Source organism: Cuculus canorus, chromosome 1, assembly GCF_017976375.1.
Source record: "Cuculus canorus isolate bCucCan1 chromosome 1, bCucCan1.pri, whole genome shotgun sequence".
In the NCBI taxonomy this organism is placed as follows: domain Eukaryota; kingdom Metazoa; phylum Chordata; class Aves; order Cuculiformes; family Cuculidae; genus Cuculus; species Cuculus canorus.
Window position 1 is genome coordinate 192,923,532 of NC_071401.1, and position 25,147 is coordinate 192,948,678.

Consider the following 25,147-nt stretch of genomic DNA (forward strand, 5'->3'; position numbering starts at 1 on the left):
TGCTTGCTTTAATGCTGAAACACTCTTACCTGACTTAGTGTTTTAAATAGGATGGATCTCTTGAATACAAGACCTGAGCAATGTGTTATTGTAATGCACATGATACAAAAAAAAAATGCCAACACAACTTTATAAAAGGCCTTGCAAGAATGAAACTAGAGATGTGAGCACATCAATCTTAAAAGTACTCTGTCGATACTGTATAAAATCAGAACATCCATGAACGCCAGCACTCGTATGGCACCTCAAATCTAAGCTTTGCAAATAACTCCCTTGATTTTGCCACTTTGCACCACTACTTTCATTATTCATCTTGGAGTCTTTCAAAGCAGTATGTTGCTGAATCAAGGAAAGGCCAAAGCAACACTGAATTAAATTAATTCCTGGAATATAACTATGCAGCTGCTCTTCAAAAGAAATTTGAAAATCTAAGTATTTGGCTTTCTCATAGCTCAAAGCGTATTAATAGACCTCTTGGCTTTCAAGGTAGCCCCCTTCTCTGCTTTTTTCACTGTAAGATCATTTCTTTATTCTTGGGGAGTTTAATAAAAAAGTTAAGGCCCTCACGCTCATATAACTTTTCCAAGGATTAGCAGGTTATACTACTGCTTATTTACTTATAGATACAGCAGTCCAGAGTCAACGAAACATTATTAAAACAGAGTCACCGATTCAGAATGCTGAAAGGGGCTTCCAGAGCTGACCCTGCCCAAGATCCTGCACAAAGCAAGGACGGGTTGAGCAGATTGGATAGAGGCGCAACTGGACAGTTGAGTTCCCACAGCCTCCAATAATGGAGATTTCACTGTATTTTAGAGTCCTTCTTCCAGTGTTTGACTTCTCTTGATAGCAAAAAAAAAGCACTTTTTACCACAAGTCAGAATTTTGCAGGTTTGTGGCTGTTGCCTCTTCTATTTCCTGTGTGGATCCACAGAATAGCAGGCCACATCTTCTCTACATCCTACTATGAGATAGCTGTAGAAAGCAACAGGATGTCCCCTTTGAGGCGTCTCTGGCTGAAGCCAAGCTTCCTCATACTCTGCACACAGATCATGTGTTTCTGCCCCCAACCTTCTCAGTACCCTGCTGCAGTACTCCAGTATTTCAAGGAGTCAAAACTGGACATGGTCCTGCCTCTGCAGTCCCCCACACGCCAGACAGAAGGGAATACACCTGCTGACTACACCCAGTCCAACACATGTTGACCTGGCTATTTACCAGGATACCCAGGTCCTTTTCAGCAAAACTGCTTTCTACTTTCAGCTAGTCAGTCAGTCTGTCCCCAGCCTGGATGCTATACCTGATCCTACAAGATAGTCAGTGTGTCCCCATCCTAGGATGTCACAGACCTGTATGTGCTCAATCTGCTTAAGTACTCCCTAACTGCAACTTGGGCTGCTGCGAGTAACATTACATTCCCCACCAACTCTCCTGCAAGGCTCGGAGAACTGGGAGGCAAAATAGACCTTAACAGTAAGAAATGATGTAAAGTAAGGTTGGTAACAAGACATTTAGTGTCTCATTGTTTTCCACATCTTTCTTTTTGTTTTGAGCCCTTCACATCCATCTCTGGTTCAGCACCAAGTAACAGAGAGCTAGACAAGCCTTGGCAAGCTCTCCACATCTCCCAAGACATGAAGTCAGATTAGCAGGTGGATGCGCCTCTCCTGTCTAGAAGACAGTCTCTGGTAAATAGAAGCCTCCTATTTTCTGTGCAGACAGTTTGCAGATAAAGGCTCAGATGGCCCAATATCTCCACTTACAGGCAGTCACTTTTCCTCACCTGTACCCAGTGTTCTACAATTACTGAACCACAGATGGAGAAGAGCTCTGGTCGTGTTGCCAGAAGTGACAAGCTTCCAGCCTCCTCCATCTTAGGAACCTCCATCTACCACTCTTCTGGAATTCTCCTATTGGTTGACGTGCTAAAGTGAATCAAAACTGACCCAAAGAATGAACCAGAAGCATCCAGGTACCCATTCACACATACACGTGGTTTTAAGTTGGTTGGATGACAATAGTAGCAGTGTAGGATAAGGCAACCCAAGCTTTTCCTCCCTTCTCTAACAGGCATTATGCCTGCTTAATGGATAAGCAAAACAGCTCTAACAGGAAAGTCCTTTGATCAAGCCACTCCTGTAGGAGTATTTATTTCTTCTAAATCTTGGTAAAAGGCCAGTAGCCAAAAAGAGGCCTTAAGCAAATCTCTGCAAGAGCAGAGCTTTCATCCATAATAAAATCCATTAGGGCCACCTGACCAGTTTTCTTCTGTGAAAGCCAAGTAGTAGGACCCTGAGGGATGAGCTTCTAATCAGCGTAGGACACAATCCAGCTATTCCTCTTTTAGAGCAGAGATTACAAACATATTTGTGAATATTTACTTAACCTTTCTGAAGGAAGAGAAAGAACATGATGCATTCCTATCACTATTGTGCAAAGCTACAGCCACTTATTTTTTTGCCAAAGTTTTCCTGCTGAAGTTTCGTATGAATATTTCCTTGACACTCCTTATGTACAATGTTCCTCAGCTATAAGCTAAAATGGCCATACATCACTCCAAGCAAAAGAGGTTTGTCAGAAGTCTCTGTGATTCCAGGCCTTTCCTTGTTCTATGTTCCTCTTACATATCCAGGCAATGTCAAGGAGCTTGCTGAAGGAACTCAGAGGAGGGCCAGCATTCTTTGCTTCGTGTAGGAAACGAAGAAGTAGGAAATGGCCTGACCAACATGACTGCTCCCATTCATCCACATTAGCTGTGTCCAATTAGTTCACGTGCTCCTTGCCCAACTGATAAGATCTGCAGGTTGTTGTGGCTACTGTGAAAACTTACAGGTAGCCTTGGCTGCTTCTGCTAGGCAGTACAGAACTGTCCTTTCCATTTCCTGTTTGATTAGCCACATTTAAATACCCTGAAAGGGATAGTGCACTTAAGATTGTCTCGCCAGTTGCCACGAAGTGTTTGATCTAAAATAACACCTGAAACTTTAATCGAACACTGGAACATTATCCTACAGTTCCAAACTTTGAGCTTTAGATGAAGTGGTTCAAGTTAGACTCAAAATTTTGCTTCTTAACACAACATGAAGCAATAACACTTTCTTGCAACATATTAAGATTAACTTAATAGTACTTCAGTTTTTGAGGGAGTTTTATTCCAGTTTTCCATGTTCAAACCAAACAAAACATAGGGCATAAGTTTAAGGAAGGAAATGATTATTCCCTGGAGAAACTTCTCCTGCAAAAGACATGTTTTCTCAAACATTCAAAATGTTTCTTTCCATGTGTTGCTCGCATATCCTTCCAATCTTCAAACATTTGCAAGGTACTATTTCCCCTGATCTTACTTGCTTCATTCGTAATCTTCTCATAGTTAACCTTCTGAAACTAGTCTTCCGATTTTTTTACAGTTGTATTACTTTGTGTGATAGTTCCTGTAAGAAACTTGTTATGTAGAAATTAGAAAAATGTTACTTACAGCCAAAGAAATAAGGAAAAGCCTGAGAGATAGAGGTTCCTTTGTGATCGGAAGAGTTTCATCTGAATATGATCAAAGGCATTGGTATTGATGTTCACAGTCTTTTCACTCACGTGAACAGCCGAGTACTTCCTAACTTCTCTAACAGCATCTGTAAACAGAAGTTTGCTCTTATTCACATCTGTGGGTATGCACATACAATAAACCAGACATAATATTAGAAATATGTATTTAGACTTTCTGCTCAGCAAAAATGTGTAGGACAAATAGTGACATCACTTGTCACTTGTCCGTACATTTTAAAGACAGGTCTTCATAAATCACTGAAGCCACATAATGCATTTCTGGAGATACGCCAAACCAATGCCCAAAGCATGCCTGAACAGTCATTTTCAACACTTGCACTCAGCCACTAGATTAGGCCAAAGCAAGACAGTCTTACAAACATTACCAGAGACCCTCCAGACAGCGTCAAAACATCACCGCTGACAACAGAATTAAAATCTTGCCAACAGACAAGCAGTGAGAAAACAGAAAGAGAAGGGAAAAAGATACACCTTCTGAAGTATTTGCCTCATATGGAATTCTTCAGGAAAATATGTATTTTACTAATGACAGAAGCGTCTGTGCTTGAATCACAGAGGGAAAAAAAACATTTCTATAACATCTATCAAAATAGGAAAACTGTAGTAACACAATGTTGAACATGAACAGAACAGAGTGAGTAAGCTACACCTCAACTTTCTTTCATCTGCCTTTCATCTATCATATATTCCTGATAGTTCTATAGAAGGGCAAACAGACTGCTGGTACTTTCCAAAGGACGAAATAATTAATTAGGACTTATATAGACATAAACCCAAAACCTAATCCAGTTAAGAATTCATATTACAACGTGCAAACTTAGGATCATCATACATACTTAAGGCCAACAGAGCATCTAAAATCTCCTCCTGCACATTAACAAATATCCACAATTCATGAATCATCACCAGTTCTTGCACACTATTTTGGCCACATTTTATTAAGATGCTGCTGCATTTGTCTAAGTAAAAAACATCAGCTCCAAAGAAAAGTGTATGTGAATAACATCACTTATGACTCCCTCTTTCACAGTCATAAGCTACTTAGGAGGAAAAAAAAAAACAAATGGATTTCAAGTGAAACTTTTCAAACAATGCAACAAAGACCAAGGCCAAACAAAAGTCCATATCCCTGTGCTAAAGGACGATTTAGTCTTGCATCATCTTATGCTATGGGGCAAACCTCATCACTGCTTTACTTTAGCCCAAGTCTATCTTCCCACAAAAAACAATGACCATCATTAACTCAAAAGCAAACTTTCAAAGTTTTCAATAGGAGATCAGGAAGAATAAATGAAATCCATCACTTCTCTGTCTTAAGCCATTTAACTGAAGGATCTACTTCCGAGGTTAATATTAAAGATCATTTAAAACATTAAAAAATGTTTATTTACATTTTCATTATTATTTAAATATTAGGAATATAGTATTGCTGTCTGGTCTGATTTTATATGTAGTATATGTAAGTGCATCTGTACGTTTCTCTCAGCAGACAATAAAACCAAGCCATTTTTTCTTTGTAGTTTGGAACTAAATAGCAATTTCACCGTAAGGTGTTGGAAACGCTTCTATCCATGGAGGAGAACTACTTCTATCACTGAAACACAGGAGAATTATTTCCGTCATTGAAACACAGGAGATGCTTACCACACAAAGCAGTCAGGACAGACATTTAATGAAATCAGTCAGGCATGTGTCTGTCATTCGAGCTCCAGTTTCACTAAAGCTTTACTCCCACTTGACAGAACTTGGAATCTACTCACAACAACTGTAGACGACAGCTGTTTTCTATCTGCACTGGGCAAAGTACTCAAATAGCTCAAAGCTCTGATATCCTCTTCTGCTCTTCTATTTCAACAGCAACCAAGAGAAAGAGTGCCATCTACTGCACGTTGAGAAGCTCAGCTAAACTCTTGCAAACATTTCAAGCTCATTCCTTATGTGAGGAAGCGAAACCAAGCAACAGCCCAGACCAAGCTCCAGTTTCCTCATTATTCACTTATTACTATTGCATTTGGATTCCCAAAACAGAGACAGTATAAACCCTCTCCTCTTCCACTCTATTGTAGAACTTTTAAACAATGTAGCTGATTTACATCAGGCTTGAACCCTTTCAGTTAATTTACCATCATAAACTCATATACCATCTTTTTCCTCCATTTGTTAAGGAATCATTTAACACTTACCAAGAAACAGGACGATCAGTAAAATTATTGTTGTAAGGAACATCTTGTTCCAAAAAACTGCCAATTTGCTCCATAGAGGAATTGTAAAAATCTTCTGCCATCTGTAAAACAGCACCGTGTTATTCAAAAATAATTAAACACTAGAAGAACAGCATAATAGCCTCACAGAGAAGAGCCTTGATATCGATATGAGACTTATGTAAGGTCTCTAAGCAGCTGCTTTAAACATAACATAATTTAGGTATATGTAACTTTTCCAACAATCTGACTTGCTTATCTCTTTTTTGTTTCTCGTCAATACAGGCAAAGACGGTTGGTTCAACCGAAAAATTCTTGCACGATAGCAGATAACTCTCCAGATGCGTTTTATTTTAGCTCTTACTTTGGTTAGCATTACTTTGTGTTTGGTCAATAAACTCAGGGATAGGGTAAAGATTATAAAACCCACTCCATCAGTTTTATTTCTACCCACTTATACTGCTTGCTGCCAAATAAAAAAAAGACCACAAATTAAGATTTTTCTCTACCATCCTTCTTTAGAAGGCTTCTTTTACATTGATGAATCTGCATAATTATGAAATACAAAGATTGTTATTATATTCTAACTTACAAATGACAACAAAAGGATGTCTCATGCGTATATTTTGTCAAACGATAAAGCCTCTTTCAAGAGCATAAATTTGTTGGCTGAGGATGGAACTTCAGAGGTCCAATGGTGGTGAAGACTTTTGTTTGTTTGTTTAAAGCAATCAATTGCCTATTCAATATTACCGCATGGAGGGCTCTGCAAGAATGCACACTTGAAGCACAGATTAGGAACATCTGATGTGATTAAATGAACTGAAACCCACGAGAGCCAATAACAGAGGAGCTACTTGTTCTTTGCTGCAGGTTAGAATCAGTGCTACTAAAAAAATGAAGTAATACTTAGTTACGCCATTAATGATGTAACACAGGCATGCTAGTCACTGCCTGATTATATCAGGTAAAATATCCAGCTTTTGTTAACACTATTTACGTTTTACAGAGTCTGTTAAAACTTTCCCTTTAACAAAGCATTTTCCAACCTAGTATGAACCTAATTTACGTTAGACTGTAGAACTGTCTCCAATGGTTCCTTCTGGTTCTGTACCAGGAAGAATTAAACTATTTTAGCACTGTATGTGTGAAAACCTCATTTAAATATTTTAACATAATCTGAATTCTTTATAGAAGACAGACATAGTCTGTATCAACCAAGAAGCAGACTTTAATTAAAGCAAGCTGCAAGTCTAACAAAGCCAACTTGTTAATTCAAAACATGCAATTCTCCAAGTTTCATATTGATCACTGCTTAAGAAGTGATTCTCTGAGGTATGACCTTAGACCAACCATACTGCCAAGTTATACTCAGAGTAAAAATAAGATCCATTTACTGCAAAGTCTTCCTATGTTGTATTTTCAAGCCTATCTTTCCTCAACAAATATCAATATTCACATTTATTAATGCTGCATTTCCTTTTGGTGACAGAAGTCACATAAATCTAACCCTTCCAAACTACAATACCGGCCACCACTACAGACATCCTGCATTTGGTAGTACAGTTCTGTCTTTTTGTGCACTTGCATTTTTATATTGTCAATTTATTTACCTCCCAGAAATTTAAAAGCTTGCTAACAAATTTGAAAAGGAGTTCATTATCCAAAAACTTGCAGGCACAAAAGAGGCAAACAATATATTTGAAGACTGACAAGTAAGGAATATTGTAAACATTATAAGCAATATGAATAAAAAATAAACAAAAATAGAAAAAAAAATTGTAAAATAACATCCTCAGAGAGAGAAACAAAATGCGTTAACTACTTTTACTGTATGCAAAGATCTGGCTTACAACCTTATCTTAAGATTGGTTCCTGTAAATAGCTCTTCAAATTTGGTAATGTTACTTTTGTTTCTTTATAAGAAATAAAGAAAGTTAGCTTCTCTACAAGAAGCAAGAGAAAGAGAGTTACGATTTGTTTCCAGAATATCAGTAATTCTCAAAGAGAACCTTCTGAAAAATGCAAGTAGTATAAAACCATAAAGCTTTTTAAAGTTACCACTGTCTCAGTGTTCTGTAAAAACTGTTGCATTTGTTTCCTGGATCTTTAGATATATTTAGTATGAAGAATGCAGCTTTTATTGAAATAAAATGCTTTCAGGAACAAAAGGCTGCAGTGCAGATAGTCTGAATTTGATTTAATTTTAATTAATTTTAGTTTAAAACCCGTGGGAGACTTTTCAAAATGGCTGGATCATCCACAGCTGGTATCAATGCTTAATCATGTTTCCTCAGCTTCAGAGGCTGAAACTGTTTTTGCAATCTAATTTAACCCCTGATTTTTCACAAGCTGGCTTGGGAGGAGTTAAGCATTTCAACACAGATTGTGCTCTCCTGTTTTCCAATCAAAAGTGCAACTTTATGTAAGAAGGCTGAAAGTATTACGGGAGTTACAACTGTAAGGCTATTAATGGATTGTGTGAGGAAACAAGCTGCAACAGTTTCTGCAGGCTGATGACACACACAGAGGACATTTGGATTACTGAAACGGGTTTCACTTATGACATAAATGGGCCTTGAATTCAGTCTTTGTGGCTGAAAAGCAAATTCATAACCTGCAGTGTCACCAAAATTTATTCTAACATTAAAACCAGCATTTTTATATATGTACCAGGGATAGATTCTTGCCCTTGTTTTTTAGCATTCAGCTATTCCTTTGAACAGTGGTTTCTGAAAGAGTGAAACATCTTTATCTTTTACACGACGTGTTCAATCATCTAATTAACAAAACCATCGCTGGAACCTTGTGGTGACAAAGACTAGATTTAGCTGCTGTGACAGTACCGGAGGGCAGCAGTTCTGCCTTGCACATCTTGGTGGCCTGGGAGCTGGTTCTGTCAGATAAGTAAAGTACGGGCAATTAAAGGCCTATGTAAAACTGCTGTTCTTCAGAGTTTTAATTTCCTCGCTTGTCAGTCTTCAAACAGATTGATTGCCTCTTTTCTGCCTGCATATTTTTTGGATAATGAACTGATTTTCAAATTTGTTAGCAAGCTTTATAAATTTCTGGGAGGTAAATAAATTAACAATATAAAAATGCAAGCGCACAAAAAGACAGAACTATACTGCCAAATGCAGGATGTCTATAGTGGTGGCCGGTATCGTATTTTGGAAGGGTTAGATTTATGTGACTTCTGTCACCAAAAGAAAATGCAGCATTAATAAATGTGAATGTTGATAATTGCTGAGGAAAAATAAGCATGAAAATACAACATAGGAAGACTTTGCAGTAAATGGATCTTATTTTTACTCCGAGTATAACTTGCCAGTATATGGTTGGTCTAAGGTAATACCTCAGAGAATCACTTCTTAAGCAGTGATCAGTATTACAAACATTATTTCTTAATGTCTGCGTTATGTTCCTGAAGTGTTATTAATCTGTTAATATGTATATAAAGTTTAGAGAGGTCTTTATTTCAGTAGTCCTGAACCTCTTGCATTAAGCTGAAGCCTGCATTTTTTAAAACAATCACCAATTTCTTGCAGCTACACACGCTGCATGCATTTAGCTCCAAATATCAGACATCTCTTAGCTGTTCAGCACCCACAATGCCTAGCGCGCCAAAACATTGTAATGCTGTTCCTCACAAACTTGACAAACAGCTGCGGAAAAGGCTGCATCATCACTCCATTTCTTACTCAGTTGACAGCAACCAAAACCAGATGCCCTCCTGTACACCGGCTACTCCAAAAACCCCTGCAAGAAGACTGGGAAATGACATCCCACCGGCTGAAGCAAAGCCAGAGCTCATCCTGGGAACCCTAACGGGTGCTCAGATGAATCAGCAGCGTGTGCAATCAAACATACAACTCCTTAAAAGAGACTTATTCCTGAAACTCCTGACTCCAGTCCCAATGAGCATTCCTTTGGCTAAGTTCACAGCTGGTTTAAGATGCAGAACTCGATGTTTATAAAAACAAAAATGTAAAATAAACCGAAAGCAGTGAGAAGGCCAAGCTGGGGGTGCCCAGCGCACTGCAGCCCTACCTCAGCGGGGAGATGAACGGCAGGCAGAGCACGAGAATGACTCCAATTTCACCGTACAGGAAGGCGGCAACCGCTGTCCACTGGAAAGTCATCTTCCCGGCGGGGCTGCGGGAGAGGGCACAGCTCAGAGGGGCGGCAGGGAGGGCAAAGGGGGGGGCACAGCTCAGAGGGGAGGCGGGGAGGAAGGGCAAAGGGGGGGCACGGCTCAGAGAAGGGGGACATGGGTCGAGGGCAGCAGGGAGGGCACGGATGAGGGGCACGACTCAGGGAAGCTGCAGGGTAGACAGAGATGGGGGGGCATAGCTCAGGGGGCGGCAGGGAGGGCACATATGGGGGGGCACCGATGAAGGGCCACAGCTCGGGGAGGGGGACACGGCTGGGGGGGGGGGGGCGTAGGGAGGGAAAAGGAGGGGCATGGCTCGGGGGAGCAGCAAGAGCGGAGGGCACGGATGGGGGGCGGGCAGGATCAGGCGGCGGCAGCGCCCCCCGAGCGGAGCCGCCCCCCGGGGTCGGTATCATCCCCCGGTCACCGCGCACCCCGGGACGCGGCCGCCCCGTCCCCACCTCCTCCCGTCCCGCGGCTCGTCCCGTTCCCGGCTCGTCCCGTTCCCACCTTCACCCGTCCCCACCTCCTTCCGTCTCGCGGCTCGTCCCGATGGCGTCGCGGCCGCGCGGGGGGGCGGGAGCGAGCGAGAAGGCACCTCCCGGGCGGCCCGGCCCGCCCCGCTGGGAGGCGGGACCCAAACGCCACACGGAAACGCTGCAGGACGAGATTTGGTTCGTTAGCGAGCGAGCGTCGTTCATGGGGGCTGAGCAACGCGAGGCGGTGCTCTGCATCAACCCGGTGCGACCAGACGAGAGCTGGACAGGATCTGTGCCGCGCTTACACGCACCGGTACTGATGCCCTGGGAAGGCAGGCTCAGTAATCGGCAGTTGGGACGGGTCCAGAGGAGGCTACAAGGATGATGAGAGGGCTGGAGCACCTCCCACACGAGGACAGGCTGATTGCTGGGGCTGTTCAGCCTGGAGGAGAGTCCGAGGAGACCTTATAGAGACCTTCCAGTACCTGAAGGAGCTACAGGAAAGCTGGGGAGGGACTGTTCGCAAAGGCTTGTGGTGACAGGACGAGGGCAATGGGTATAAACTGGAGAGGGGCAGATTTAGACTGGACCTGAGGAAGAATTTCTTCACCGTGAGAGTGGTGAGGCACTGGCACAGGTTGCCCAGGGAAGCTGTGGCTGCCCCATCCTTGGAGGTGATCAAGGCCAGGTTGGATGGGGCCTTGGGCAGCCTGATCTAGTGGGATGGAACTAGATGATCTTTAAGGTCCCTTCCAACCCAAACTATTCTATGATTCTATGAATAATCAATACCAGTTTGATTATTAACCAAGTATTCCTTTAATAAATGGCGCCGGGGTACACGTGGGGTAACCCACCTAATGTGTCCAAATCTTCAGACTGGTTACATACTTTTATACTGGTTAAACACACATATTTGTATAGATTCTAGGAAATACTGGTTAAACATACATATCCATATAGATTCCCGGAAACCTGTTACATGTCCATTATTTTTCCTAGTTTATCACTCACTTTTGTACACACATCACAGTTTCTTTGTGTCTTCAGAAGCCTCTGTTAGTCTCTTATCTCCTTCCTCATTGTGTCCTCTTGGGGCCTCAGGTCTATCCTTTGTTCTTGCTGTGGGACTGTCCTTTTAATACTTGATTTGTTCCTTGTTTCAACTAGTAAACAGGCTAAACTCTTGTTACAATCACATTCTTTCTAACTACAAGCTGGCCAAGACCTGATTCTTATTATTCCCATTATTCTTATTATTGTTTAAGCTAATTCATTCCCTTAACATAATAATTTATTCCTTCCTTCAGTATAATGGCTTTAAACTGGAGAAGATTAATGGCTTTAAATTGGAGGGGGGAAGATTTAGACTAGACGTAAGGAAGAAATTCTTCACTATGAGGGTGAAGTTGTGGCTGCCCCATCCCTAGAGGTGTTCAAGGCCAGGTTGGATGGGGCCTTGGGCAGCCTGATCTAGTGGGAAGTGTCTCTGCCCGTGGCAGGGGGTTGGAACTGGATGATCTTTATGGTCCCTTCCAACCCAAACCATTCCATGATTCTGTAAATTTTCCCAGAAATTTTATGTATATTCTATCACTTTCCAAGGACTAATTTTAATACTATTATAATCCTCACAAATCAAAACTCTTGCTAATTCAAAGCTGGTTCCAGCTCTGCCTGACCTTGCATTTGAGAAAGGGAAACAGTGCAAACAGAGGTGATTACAGAAGAGACAGCTGTTCAGCATGGATCATACTTCACACAAGACGCTGTCATCTCCAAAGAATGAACAATGTCTGGATAAATGCTGTTTGAAAGAAAACATGCTGTCAGAGGAACATTCTGTCTAACTTTCAAAAATACAGTTACTTAGAGGAAACTTTACTTTAGATTAAATAAAAAAATAATCCACTTTTTGGAGGAGAGGAGGCATCAGTGTCTTTTGTCCCAGCTGGGAAGAGTTGCGAGCAGGACCAAAGGGAAATGACAGTCCCTTCAGGAGGCTCCCTTTTTACAAGTAGTCACATGGAAAAGACAAGGGGTAATGGGTTTAAGTTGCTCCTGGGGAGATTCTGATTGGATTCCAAAATAATATTTTTCATCGTGAGAACAGTTAAACATCGGAATAATCTCCCCAGGGACGTGGTGGATTCCTCTACACTGGACACTTTTAAGGCTCATCTTGACAGGGTTCTGGGCCATCTCATTTAAACTATATATTAGCAAAAGGTTGGACCAGTTGATCCCTGAGGTCCCTTTCAGCCCAGCGTTCTGTGATTCTGAAGGGTCCCCACCATCCTCCCCGCTCCCAAAAGCCATCCTTGGCTGCCATTCCGGGCTCTGGCTGGGGGCACAGACAACAGTTGCTGAGGGGTTTGTGTGGGGCAGCTGAAGAGCCGAGCCTGAGGGTAGGTGCAAATTTACTCAGGGCCCCATCCCCGACCCAATGCATTCCTCAATATATTAAGACACTATAAACACATTTTCTCAAGGAAAATAGGTCCAGCATTTCATAAAGACACCACCAATAACAACCAAACCACAAGCAGTCTTGAACACTGTCAAACAGGCCTGTTCGGATCTCATGAACAAACAATATTCTTCCAGCAAAACCTGTTCTGTCTTACTAACCCTGCTAACTACAGTGAGTTTTATCAGCATAATGATGTTCCAAGCTCATAATTTTCATACTTTGGTACCTGTTCTCCCATTTCTTGAGTATCTCTTGCCAACCTTGTAACTACCCTTCACTGCCTCTGCACCACCCTCCCTGAGCAGTCTTTCCTGTTGTTTTCAGTATTTCCAATACTGTTGCTTGGGTAATCTTTGCCTCATGAAGTATTAACGAGGTACTGATACAGCTATCGGACACTCTTGGCCCTGCAAGTTTCTAGTCCCAAATGGCCCCCAAAACTGCTCTCCAGTTACCCATGTAGTTGTTTTTCATGTAACTCCCCCTTAACCACTGGGAAAATCCAGCCATTCCTCTCAGCGCTGTCTGTGTCTTTTTGCCAGCTTCTCACACAATTGTATGCCACATCCAGCAATTTCATATGTCATATCCAGGGGTTTTCCGCACCCTGTTCAGTGACTTCAGGCCAGGGCCTGCTCAGGAGCTTATGGCCTTGCCTGTAGCCCTACAAGACCCCAACTTGCTGCTGGTGGAAGAGGTTACCTTGTCTAGCTGGGCATCACCAGCCCTCTTGCTATAACTACCTGCTTTTGGGAATTCTGTCCCAATTAATTTCTATCAAAATGAGACAGACTAAAAGCTGTGAATAGTAGTTCTTTGTTACTCTAATCCATTGGAATTGAAGTGGGGTAGGAAGTTCTTGCATAAGCAGTTTTGAGCAGAGTTGTTTGCAGCTGATCACAATTTGAAATTGTTTACACTTAGAATTTCCCAGGTCTCTGGCCTGGGGATTCAGCCAGTGTGTTAACATTTTCCTAGCTGCTGCCAAGCAATATCTAGATGAAAGGTTACATCCCAAATAATTGTTTATGCATAACAAACACTGGAGAGTAAATACAACCAGCTATTTCAATCCACTCTACACAGTGGTAACAGCCTGGGTTTTAAGAAGGATTTCTAACATGTTTTCATAAACATACTTTATCAGAAGCATATGCAGAGCATAACCTCTTAGTATGTCTTGTTTATTACACTTTAGCTATCAGCCTACAGCAATTATACTATATTGAAGCTGTGAAAGCGTTATTAAAGACTTTCTCTCCTTTAATTCCAGAACAGTTTCCTGAGCTGCTTACTCACTTCTTACTAGTCCTGTAAGCTGGCCCCCCAATAGCCTAGTCTTATATCGATAGGACCGTATTTGCCTATCCCTGCTGCCTATCCTCTGAGTCTGCCTTTTCACTTCAGGGGTTTCATTAAGATCTCAAGAGTTGCTCTGCAGTGACTGCTGTGCACTTACACTGCAGCTGCTGCATCTTCCCTAACAACCTGCAATGAGATCTGAGGGATAGAGAGAAGCCTCCTGCAAATATCTGTGAGACCGCCCTTCTCCTGTTGACTGCACACTGCCACTCCTGGGAGATATTCTAACTGAAGTTATAGAGTTCTGTGTTGTTGATCTAAGCCTGCCTGCCTTACAGTGAGCCACAGTGTGATAAGTAGGACGCCATACAATATATATTATGCCAGGCTGCTTTAGGAAAAAAACTTGCTAACCTTGAAACATTACAGTTAAAAGAAACACCTTCCTCTCCCACCAGCAAGGTGACAAAGTGTGGGAAACTACGGCGGGCCCGTGCATCCCTTGACAGAACAAGAAGAAATTGACCTTGAACAGGTAACGGTGTACCCATGAAGAGGCTGGAAAGTCTTAGAGAAGGAAATGAAACAAGCAACATCTAACAGGAATCGAAACTGTCCCGAAGAAGAAAGGAAATGAAACAAGCAGCATCTAACAGGAACTGAAAAGAAAAATAGTAGATACAGATGAACAAATGAGAGTAAAGCTTTAGGCACTTGGTCAGAGCAGTTGAGCGAATCACTTTAATAGTTTTAGTGTGTGAACGCAGCCTGATAGATAAGAAAAAGTATAAAGAGACTTGTAAAACAATAAAGTTTGGCTTTTTGCTCACAAACTTCAGGATGTTGTGTTCATCCCAACAACGACAACGAAGTATTCAGAAACAGAAAAAAGAAATGCCTGTGTATTAGCAGCTAGTCAGAGGACAGAAATTTGACTAATTCTCTGCTGAAAGGCAGGCAAAGAGAAAGTTTAAACTTGTTCTATTCTACCTTGGCTTGTATGACAGCTGTTTCATCATCACACACTGCATTTGCCTAACTATCAACCCATAACAGAGAAGAGACCTGAGAAACAGCAGTAGGGAATGGCAAGGACATGAGTTTGACTTGATGATCTTTGTGGGTCTCTTTCAACTCAGGACATTCTATGGCTCTATGATAATAGAGAAAATGGGAGTACAGAGTGCAGTTTAGATTAATGCAGCAGGGTCAAAGTTGCAAGAAAGTACACCTATTAGGAGACTATAGCACTGTTGTACAGGGTGGCTTCATGTAAATGTCTGGATCAGTTACAGGAGGCAAAGGACCTGAAATAGGAGACAAAGCTTTGTATCTTACATTACTTGCAGAATAACTTTTAAAAATTCAAAAATTAGAAAACAGAAAGACTGCATGCCTGGTGATGTTACAAAGAACATACAGGGAAGGAATGTACGTAGTGGCTTTAAACTGAAGATGAGAAATTTCCCATATTCAAATGGCTTATAATGAGAAATGTGACCACATGCTTAGAACAACACTGGAAGTGCAGTAACTAGCTCCCACCTTTAGCAATTTATGTATATTTGAATAGTACAGCTGTTCACAGTATGGCTTTAAGATCCCAGTTTTGAAGTTTATTCTATGTTAACAGTGAAGTGTCTTCAGATGTATGAAAAATACACAAGGGAAGAAGGCATACAATTCATTTCACCCTCAAAAAGGGATGATAAATTTCCATTAACTTTTATGATGCGTAATTGGTTAGATCAAGCACTCTGTAATTACCAGCAATATTAACAGCAACCTAGGTCTTGTACTGCAGGCAGAAACCTCTATGATTGATCTCACACAGGCACAACAACTGCTGCCTTCAAAATCATAAAGTATTCAGTTCCTAAATAGGTCAAGGTTATTTCAAGTCCTCCAAAAATCATCTTCCCACTACTACAAGGCACCCCATGCCCCTGACTTATGTTTGTGTTATTTGATTATAATAAATAACTACTTCTTCTCTGCTTCTTGTGGCTAATGGGACAGTTCACAGCAAATAACAGTTGCTTGTCAAATCACTGTCTTAAAGAGTGAACTAGACTTGATGGCTCAGGTCATGCCTTTCAAACTTTTGTTTGCATGCTTAAATCAGAACATGTTCACTCTGAAAAATGCTCATCTTTTATGCCATTGCAGTAAAAGAATTGTGAGAATCCATATATATTAATGATTAAAAACAATTTGGGGAGTAGCATCAAAGGCAACCTTCCCTCCCCCATGGAGTCAGTCTATTAAAAAAATACAACTGTATACAAAACTGAGTAATTTATTTAGAAAATTTAGAGCTATTCACTTGTATAGTCACAGAAGCATCAGTGTCAGAAAACAAAGCAATTTCTGGTGTGAATTTCTGTGTAAACACATAAACCAAATTATTTGATTACAAATAATTGTACTGCACAGATTTGTGAAATTTCGCTTGCAGAACAAATGCAGCTGGTGTGTAGTGTTATTATCTTGTTCTAATTTTCACTATTTCCCTCCTATACAAAGATTCAAAGCCAAGCAGTTGTCATGCTTTGATAAACAAAATGCCAGGAGGCAGAAAGGACTGCAAGAGCCCCACTGAGAGAATCTGTCAGCTCTTCTCTGACCTATAAAGTTCTGTTTTGGTAGATCACAGGGATTTTTTACATAATTATTATGCAGTAGATAAACAAAACTGAATTTAGTTAGATTGAACTTTCAAGTCTTCTATTTTAGATTCAGCTGTTTGTACTTAATTTAAACTATCACTTCATTTCATTCTTTGCTCCTTTCTGTCATTGTTTTGCTACATGAAGTATGGAATTTTTCCGAGTAGTAAGTCTAGAAAGTTTTAGTCTGCAAAAGGAACTTCTAATTTAAAAGAGGATACTATGACAGGCTTCAAGGCCTATGCAAATTTAGAAGTACAGCTTATGTCAGTTAAAGCAAAAACTTCTGTAATTGCTCCAGTTGCATTCTTTTGGTTGGTAATACTTGATATTATTTATAAGTAGTCCTTCTGATTTTAGGAGGTTTCACACAAGGAAGCCCCTCGTTTTGCAAACATGTTTCTGTAAGCAATAGTCTGAAAAAAAAAAATATATAAAAAAAAGAATTGTCTTACAACAATCAGTCTTCTGTGTAGTAGTCCATTGTAAACAGAATTCCACATCTATGGAATCTGGAATATTTTCTAGAGTGAAAAAGCTGACATAAAAATATAAAAAATATAAAATATCACCCTGATCATCATGTTGTGTTGAAAATACTTGTACAATATATTAATGTGAGTATTAGGAACCCAAATAAAACTTTAACAATATATCACCAATTGGAAAATACAAGTTTACACAGAAATAAAATACTTCTTGTTATCACACACCATAACGGTCATTCAGATAATCTAGTACTGCTGAGGTACTTGATAAAATATTAAAAACTTTTTTTTCTTGTTTTGATGTTATGCGTTCCATCATGTACATTAAGTGGTGGTGAAAACAGGTAAAAGGAGTTCCATGCTCAAGAGCAATGTCCACCCAGTCCTGGATGCACTTCAAAGGTGTCTCTTCGTATCCTGCAAACATAGCCGGATTTGCTAAGAGTCCTCTAGCCACCATCACACCTTCAAATTGGAAATTAAAGCAGTAAGTTACATTATAGCTTAAATTTTACATTGCATCTTCCTATGGATTTTGTATAGAACAACCACCCAAAGCTGACGAGAAACTGGAGAACGACAGGGCTGAGTATTACACCTACACCACAGAAATCCACCGAACAATTCAAGCCTTGGAGTATCTACAAAACCCGTCAACACATTCAACTCGACGATGTAACCTTCCAGAAGTTTTGAAACAAAACAAAGGATACAGAAGCCTTTCCTCCCTACTTTTTGAACTGCAATCTGACAGTATTTTGGTTTTATTTGCTGCACACATAGAAGCCTGTCTCTTTAACATAAAATTATGACAGAAAGATACATGAGTAGTTATACGCTAAATCTAGTTATTTTTAGTGTAACTCAGCTGACTCACTGACCTAGAATCTTTCTTCCAGCAAAAGCTCAATGTCTCAATTACATAAATCTTAGGACTGTTGGACTGCAGTAAGACTTGCTGAACAAGCCAGAGTATTTGCAACTATAGTCCCAAATTGTCAGCTGACCTGACCAAAGTTCTATTCTAATTTCTCTGTGATTAAGGGATTCTGTTTTCCTGCACTGTCAACATATCACCTGTCACACTTGGTCTCTTCTTAATAACTAGCATGATCAAATATGACAAATTTCTTTTGCTTCTGTACACAACAGAAAAAAACCTAATGCTTTATATTTTTATTATTCAACAAGGTCAGCTGGGCTACAAGAACATTATTTTCTGTTATGCATTTCCTTCCTGCTTTGTGTTTGGGGGGAAAGTCACTGCAGTAGCATGGCAGTTTGGTTCAACTCATTTTTGTTGTTGCTAATAATTATGAATAGTGTCAAAAGAAACCTGCCATATCAACTTTTCCTTACACCACCACCTAATGTTCTCTGTCCTGTTATTCTCAAGCTGTCAGATACAAAATATGTAGGTACCTCTTTCAAACATATACTGAATTTCCATACTAAGTAACTCCACAGCAATCCTTTTCCCCAACATTTTACCTGTGAAGTGTAGATACATACAGATTTGAGAGTGCAATGCCTCACTGTGTCCTTGAAGACAACCATCTTAACTGTTAAGTCTCACTCAACAGCATTTCCTTTTTTCCACCATATTCTTACTATAAGAAATCTGTTTCTATGTGCAGGAAGTAGAGATTTCAAAGTGGAAGTTCACAGTTCTTGAAAAGATGATGAGCTCCATAAAGAGACGGAATAAAAGTCTGAAGGTCCTCCTGAACTCCACTACTGCGTGATATCATAACTAAGCAAAAAGCTTTTGTAGTTTGCCTTGGAAACGATTATTTGTGGTTTTGAGTAACAGTGCTATAGTGCTCTGATGATTACAAGTGAGTCTGTTCATAGGGCATCTCAAACTTCCTCTGTCATTTGACTCCTCAAAAAGTGAAATCACTCAAATCATGTCCTACTTACAGCCAAAATAAGTACTTTGAAATCTGATTTTTAAGTTTACTTAGAAAACAGAGTATGTTTAATCTTACCATCTGCTCCTGTCAAGTCATGTACATTTTCAGCATCTTTTAAAGTTTTAATGTCTCCATTGGCCACAACAGGTATAGACAAGCTTTGTTTAATTATTTTAATTGCATCGTAATGTACAGGCTGATGTCTTTCTTCTACGCTTCTCCCGTGTACTGTAATCCATGAAACTCCAGTTGCTTCAGCTTTTTGACACAGGTCAACTGTTCTTTTTAAGTCCTCATGGATCCTAAAATTCCAAGGAATGAAAACATTAGATAGTAAGTTACCTGAACTGTTTAAAAAGCCCTCCTCCGTAAGAAGGAATTATCACAGATTTGTATAAATAACAGTATAAATAAAATATTACTGTTGGAAGATAAGGAGTTGTTTGTTTTTCTAAATAAAGACATATGAATTTAATATGGAAACCACTATTTAAATTAACCTTTCCCAATTATATCACATCTCTTAAATGGTATATTTTATAGAGATTGAGCAAGGGTGCCCCAAAAGATTCTAAAATAAACATCATTATTTTGCATACTTTGTGATTAAAAAAAATCCAATTTATAATAGTTCCCCTTTCCTTAAGGACTGCAAACTGAGTACAAACTTTAATGACATATGCAAAAGCCACATGGGATGTGTGTATAAATAGCAGATGAAGTGGTACAAAGCAATGCAAAGCAATAGTTTACAGAAGTGAAAGCGATGAAGGGAAGCAGGATGTGTTCCTTACAGCAGCTGAAGGGACCAGTCCCCAGTTTCATTAACCCTTCCCATTAGTCAACACTAACTGTGGCTCTGGCCTCCAGAAGCTCACAAAGTAAATGCCTGTGATGATACAGAAACTGTATAGATACATTGCTTTCTTTTATATAACTCCAGACCTTTAACTTGTACTTTCTTGTCATTTGGATTGCAAGAAAAATCTAGTATCCAATATGTTATCCAGGTAAGTAGCCAAAGGCTGTGCTGGTTCTGTCTAAGTCTGGAATTACATGCCTCAGATATTCTTTCACCATCTGGGGTCACACGTAAGGAAATCAATAGCTGTAATTCTGTTAATGCAATATTACACATTATAATAAGGTATAGTGTAAGTATTCCACTAATATATTTCTTTAAAAAAAAATTAAAAGGATTCTGCCATGTACCACAAAGAGTAATAAAAGTTGGACCTACCTTATTTTAACAGATACTGAAAATCTAGGGTTATCGATCTGATTCCGTACATGTCTCACCATATCTTGAATGAGCTCTGGTTTATTTATCAAGCAAGCACCATAACCTTCTGCCATTGCCCATCTTTAAAAAAAGAACATTTTTTTTCTACATTTGAAAAAATGCAGATTTCAGTCAAATACACCAGTTTCTTTCCTTAGTAACTTTAGAATGTGCGGTTAAGTAAACACAGATAGTACTGGCTGTAGAACAATGATTCCTTTGCAGTTTGACACCAGCTTTTAGATCCTAGTTTAGTCTCCACTGTGCTGTTAGAACTGTGGACAATTTACTAACCTCTTCCAGTTTCATTTTCTGTCCACAAAAGGGACTCACAGGGAAGATAAATTAACATTTAATCAATGATGGTTTAGATCATAAACAAAATAAACAGTGTGATGTTTCCCCTCCCACTGGATCATGGACTTTATTCTAAACAGAAAATGACTTTGGACTGAAAAGAAAAATTGTTTTAGAGTGCAAGTAAGGATATAATTTCAGCAATATTCTGTTTTCCCTCATTGCAAACCATATTATTTTGATTTTCAGGAAATAACCTTTGATCCCACTAAAGAGCAGCAGGTGTTTTTTCTTAAACAATTTTTCTTATAAAGGCACACTAAGTGCACAAAGTTTTGTTATTTTGAAACCAGCATACACAAGAAACAAAGGATTCAAATGCAGGCATAGATCTTTGGCTTAAAAGGACTTACAGTTTGGAATGCTTAATGGTGGTTAATTTAGAAAAAAATACACTTCCATTCCAAAGCCTCAGATCTCTCCAGAAAAGAGCGTTCTCAAATACTATAATTTTAAGTGAAGACAACTTGATCAGAATAGACAAATTAAGTATTTGCACTGTAAAATTATCTTCTGCTTTACTATATTTATTTTTGAGGTCCTCACTTGACAAGCATGTAATAATTAGTTCTCAATTGAACCAGTTAGCAGGAATCTTCATTTGTGAATTACTACTCTGTTTCACTGTCAAGGCAAAATCTTTACCAATTTAAGTGAAAAGAAGTTCACTAATTCACTGTACTTGTAAATCTAATATAAGACAAGAAATTATTTTCAGCTCTTCCTGAACAATATAATCCATATAATTCTATTTTAGAGATTATCCTTCACTTGCAGAAGTCTAAGACACGAGAGACTTGCCTCGTTATTTTGAGAATTGCCACATCATTTCTCAAAACTCTCCAAATCATTAGCAGCAAGCTCTTTTTGGTAATGCATATTTAACATTTGTTGAGAAGGGATGGACACTTCACTTCTGAGCTAACACTCAATATCTCAAGAATTTAAAAAGGCAAGTTGGCAAATACATCTGGTTTTCCAGTCTCAACATGGTGACAGCCATCACAGAACATGCAGAACAGTGTCTTGCCACATAGACATTTCTGACATGTTAAAAAGCTGTTTCTTCCTCCAACTCTATTTTTAGGTTACAACAGAAATTACTATGAAAATAAAGACCAGTATTCTTTAATTTCAAATTATTTCATCATATTTATCCAGCTTTTTCAAAATTTTACCTCTGTGGACAGCCACAGTTTAGGTCGATTCCATCCGCAAAAGGAGCGATGATACGGGCAGCATCACACAAAACCTGCGCTTCTTTAGCAGCAAACTGAACGATCAGTGGATGATCACCTATTCCAATGAAAGACAGTTAAGAGCTTTAAAAACCATCAGAATATAAGAAGAAGACATAATACATTTCAAATGTTTTTCATATACCGAAAAGCTGTCTGGCTGTAGTCCTGGACAAGCAGCTCTAGGTAACCCTGTCTGAGCAGGGGTCTAGATAACATGTCCTACAGAGGTCCTTCCAAACTTGACTATTTTGTGATTCTCTGAGGCCTAGGTCACAAATAAATAAAGGTAGCTGACCAGTAGTTACTAAATGAGTATGTCCATCAAGAAAGATGGGAATACAGACAAAGATATGTGTTCTAGACGGTTACTGGCTCAACATGTATTTTTTCTGACTGAGATTGGTCAGATGCTTATCTTTCATAAAGACAATATACGAAAGTAAGCATTCTTTATTTTTCAGCAGCCTCCATGCTTTGCCTCCTAGCTCACCCCTTCTCGTCTGCATGCTGCCCCTGTGCACTGCTGACATGGCTGTCTGTCTTGCCAGGTGCTTACAGAACCAACCCTTCAGAAAGGAGTTAAACAACCCACAAGCTTTGCCCTTCCTTATCTCAGCCCATCTTTTTCCTCTTCTGTGCCAACATATTTGGTTTTTATCCACAACGTGATATGCAGAGTTGGAATGAGAACACTCAGGCAGAGACAGCTTTAGCAGCTTTGTCTCAAGTGGGAAACCAAAGTGTCAGTGCTCCTCAATGTGGGTCTGCTGAACTGCTTGTGATTTACTAAGCTCCTGCAGAAAGCCAGATGGTCATTTGGAACATGTTCTCCTCTTTTACAGCTACTGCATTACATTAAAGGCACCTAGAAATATTACAAGCTGTCTTAGCACTCACTTTCCATATAAACAATTGCTGCAGTTAAGAGGAAGGGGCATATCTGAGCACCAAAAGAAAGAGACGATCCAACAAACGCACAAAGCAAGTGCACTTCTGGTACTCAAAAGACCACAAATACTTCTGAAGACTTTTCTGGTTTAGTGGAAAAGAAGTAATTCTTGAAGTAGTGGAGCTTAAGTCAGAAAGGTCAGCAGTACCTAGTCTTTCAAGCTGAATCACTTCTAGAAGCTACATAAAAATATGGCAAGAAAAAAAAATCCCTTGCATATTTTCAAAGTGGTGTTCGTTTAATACAGTGCTCAGATGAAAAGATTTACATTATTACAGCTAGTATTTTGGAACAATCCATGCTCCTAGCTTTCCAGTTGCGCAATAAGTAACAAAAATACTGAGCCTAGCCATATTAAACTTTCTAGCAGCAGCCATGAATAATATTTACCACTATTTGAGAAATATACAACAAAGACAACAATGTTGGAAGAAAATAGGAACAAGAAACTGCAATTGTACACTCCAAACCCACTCTGCTAATTAGACACTAAATTCCCAAACAGACAGGAAGTTAAACATAAAACCACAGTAAAATTTCACAACCTGTTGTGGAACTACTTGTTAAAAGCATAAATGCTAATAATGTAAACACTATACTCTGGCAAAGCTGTCTGAGCCAGAATATTTTACAGGCCTATAAAGTTAAGGCCAGCCTGAAAGAGGCGAACAGGGTAAAGATGCTGTTTAACATCAGGATATTTCATTTTGTACCCCTTGTTATCAGACAGCAAAGGACTATTTCCTCTTTCCCTGTCCCTGCACCGCCGAGAATACAATACGCATCTGACCTGTGGAACTTCACTGTCACAGGACATTGAGTAGATCAGAAGTATAAGTAAATTCAAAGGGGGCAAACTCTGTGGAGCTTTGAGCCATGTATATTGTCAGTTATGTTTCTACTCATTTATTTTTACACACAAAGAATTCTTCATACTTTTTTAAAGTTGAATTCCACTAATAAGAGAGTCAACCTGTGCTTCCCAATGTGTTTCTGTGACTGCTCTGTTCTATTTGAATAATGCACCATAGTAAACAGTGAGTGCTAAAATAATGAAATACACTTCCCTGCTATTATATATACTCTTATGAAATCACCAGTTTAGTGGTCTGAGTAGATGAAATCATCACATTTCATAAGTCCTACACACCAATCTTACTAGCGTGTTAGCAGTGCGCTCTTCGTTCCTGCAGTTGCAGCCTATGCTTGTTATGTTCCTTGTTAGTGTCTTCTACTGCAGCCACTTCATGCCAGCAGCTCTGCATTGTTGTTGTCACGTCTTCCCCCATATTTCGTACCACTTTTCTCATTTTCTTTACAGCCAGGACTGTACAACTCCTTATACTCCTTCTTTTTGTATGTGTTCTGGTTATGTTGTTGCACCATGCCTGAAGCCTTGCTTCTCCTCCTCAACCCCACTCATGCTTCAACCTCCCTCTTGCTCCTTTTTATCACTCTCAATATCTAGAGGAGTCCACCAACAGCCCCTTCCACTTTCCACTCCAGCTAATTTGAAATCCTGCTTCTTTTATCAATCCTTGATTCCACTATCTGGTCTATTAATTTTTTTTGCTGTTAGCAACCCCCTTATTTTTGTTAAGAATTTTCCTGGCAAGGAGTTAAGTGTTTGTCTCTGAAACACACCAGAAACAGCAACCGCTGTTAAAAGAATCTTACTACTACCTTGTACTGTGTCTGTTTGGGATGGAGCTTATTTGAAGCTTATTTACAGCAGCCTGTATGGTGCCGTGTTTCAGATTTTGTAACAAAAAAAGTGTCGATAATGCACCAATATTTTGGGTATTGCTGCACAGCAACTTGCAGTGTCAAAACTTTTTCTTTTTCTCATTCTGCTTCTTCCTGCCCCCAGCAAATACTTTGGCATAGACAAGAAACTGGGAGCGGATGCAACTGAGACAGCTGACCCAAACTGGCCCAAGTAATAATCCATACTGCGTATCATCAAGCTCAGCAATAAAACTGGAGTGGTAGTGGAAGAAGAAAGTGGCTTGGGACACAGAAATTGTGTTCCAGGGTGGCCATTACCCAGCGACTGGCTGGGCATTGGTCTGCTAA

General features: G+C 39.8%; 1 protein-coding gene across 5 annotated transcripts in view; it reads right to left on the reverse strand.

Annotated features, from left to right (window-relative positions):
- The window catches only part of DUS4L (dihydrouridine synthase 4 like), a 38,286-nt gene that overhangs the window by 11,204 nt on the left and 1,935 nt on the right, over positions 1 to 25,147 (reverse strand). Inside the window, exons 4-9 of one of the 5 annotated variants that reach the window (XM_054063349.1) lie at positions 22,060 to 22,177; positions 20,483 to 20,605; positions 19,299 to 19,544; positions 9,813 to 9,917; positions 5,745 to 5,845; positions 3,476 to 3,626 (exon numbers count right to left, since the gene is read on the reverse strand). In XM_054063349.1, the coding sequence (XP_053919324.1) occupies positions 3,476 to 3,626; positions 5,745 to 5,845; positions 9,813 to 9,917; positions 19,299 to 19,544; positions 20,483 to 20,605; positions 22,060 to 22,177 (844 nt within the window). Of the gene's footprint in view, positions 1 to 3,475; positions 3,627 to 5,744; positions 5,846 to 9,812; positions 9,918 to 10,376; positions 10,549 to 11,181; positions 17,792 to 19,298; positions 19,545 to 20,482; positions 20,606 to 22,059; positions 22,178 to 25,147 lie in introns of those variants that run through there. The other 4 variants (XM_054063332.1, XM_054063339.1, XM_054063323.1 and 1 more) reach the window with 4 other exon arrangements.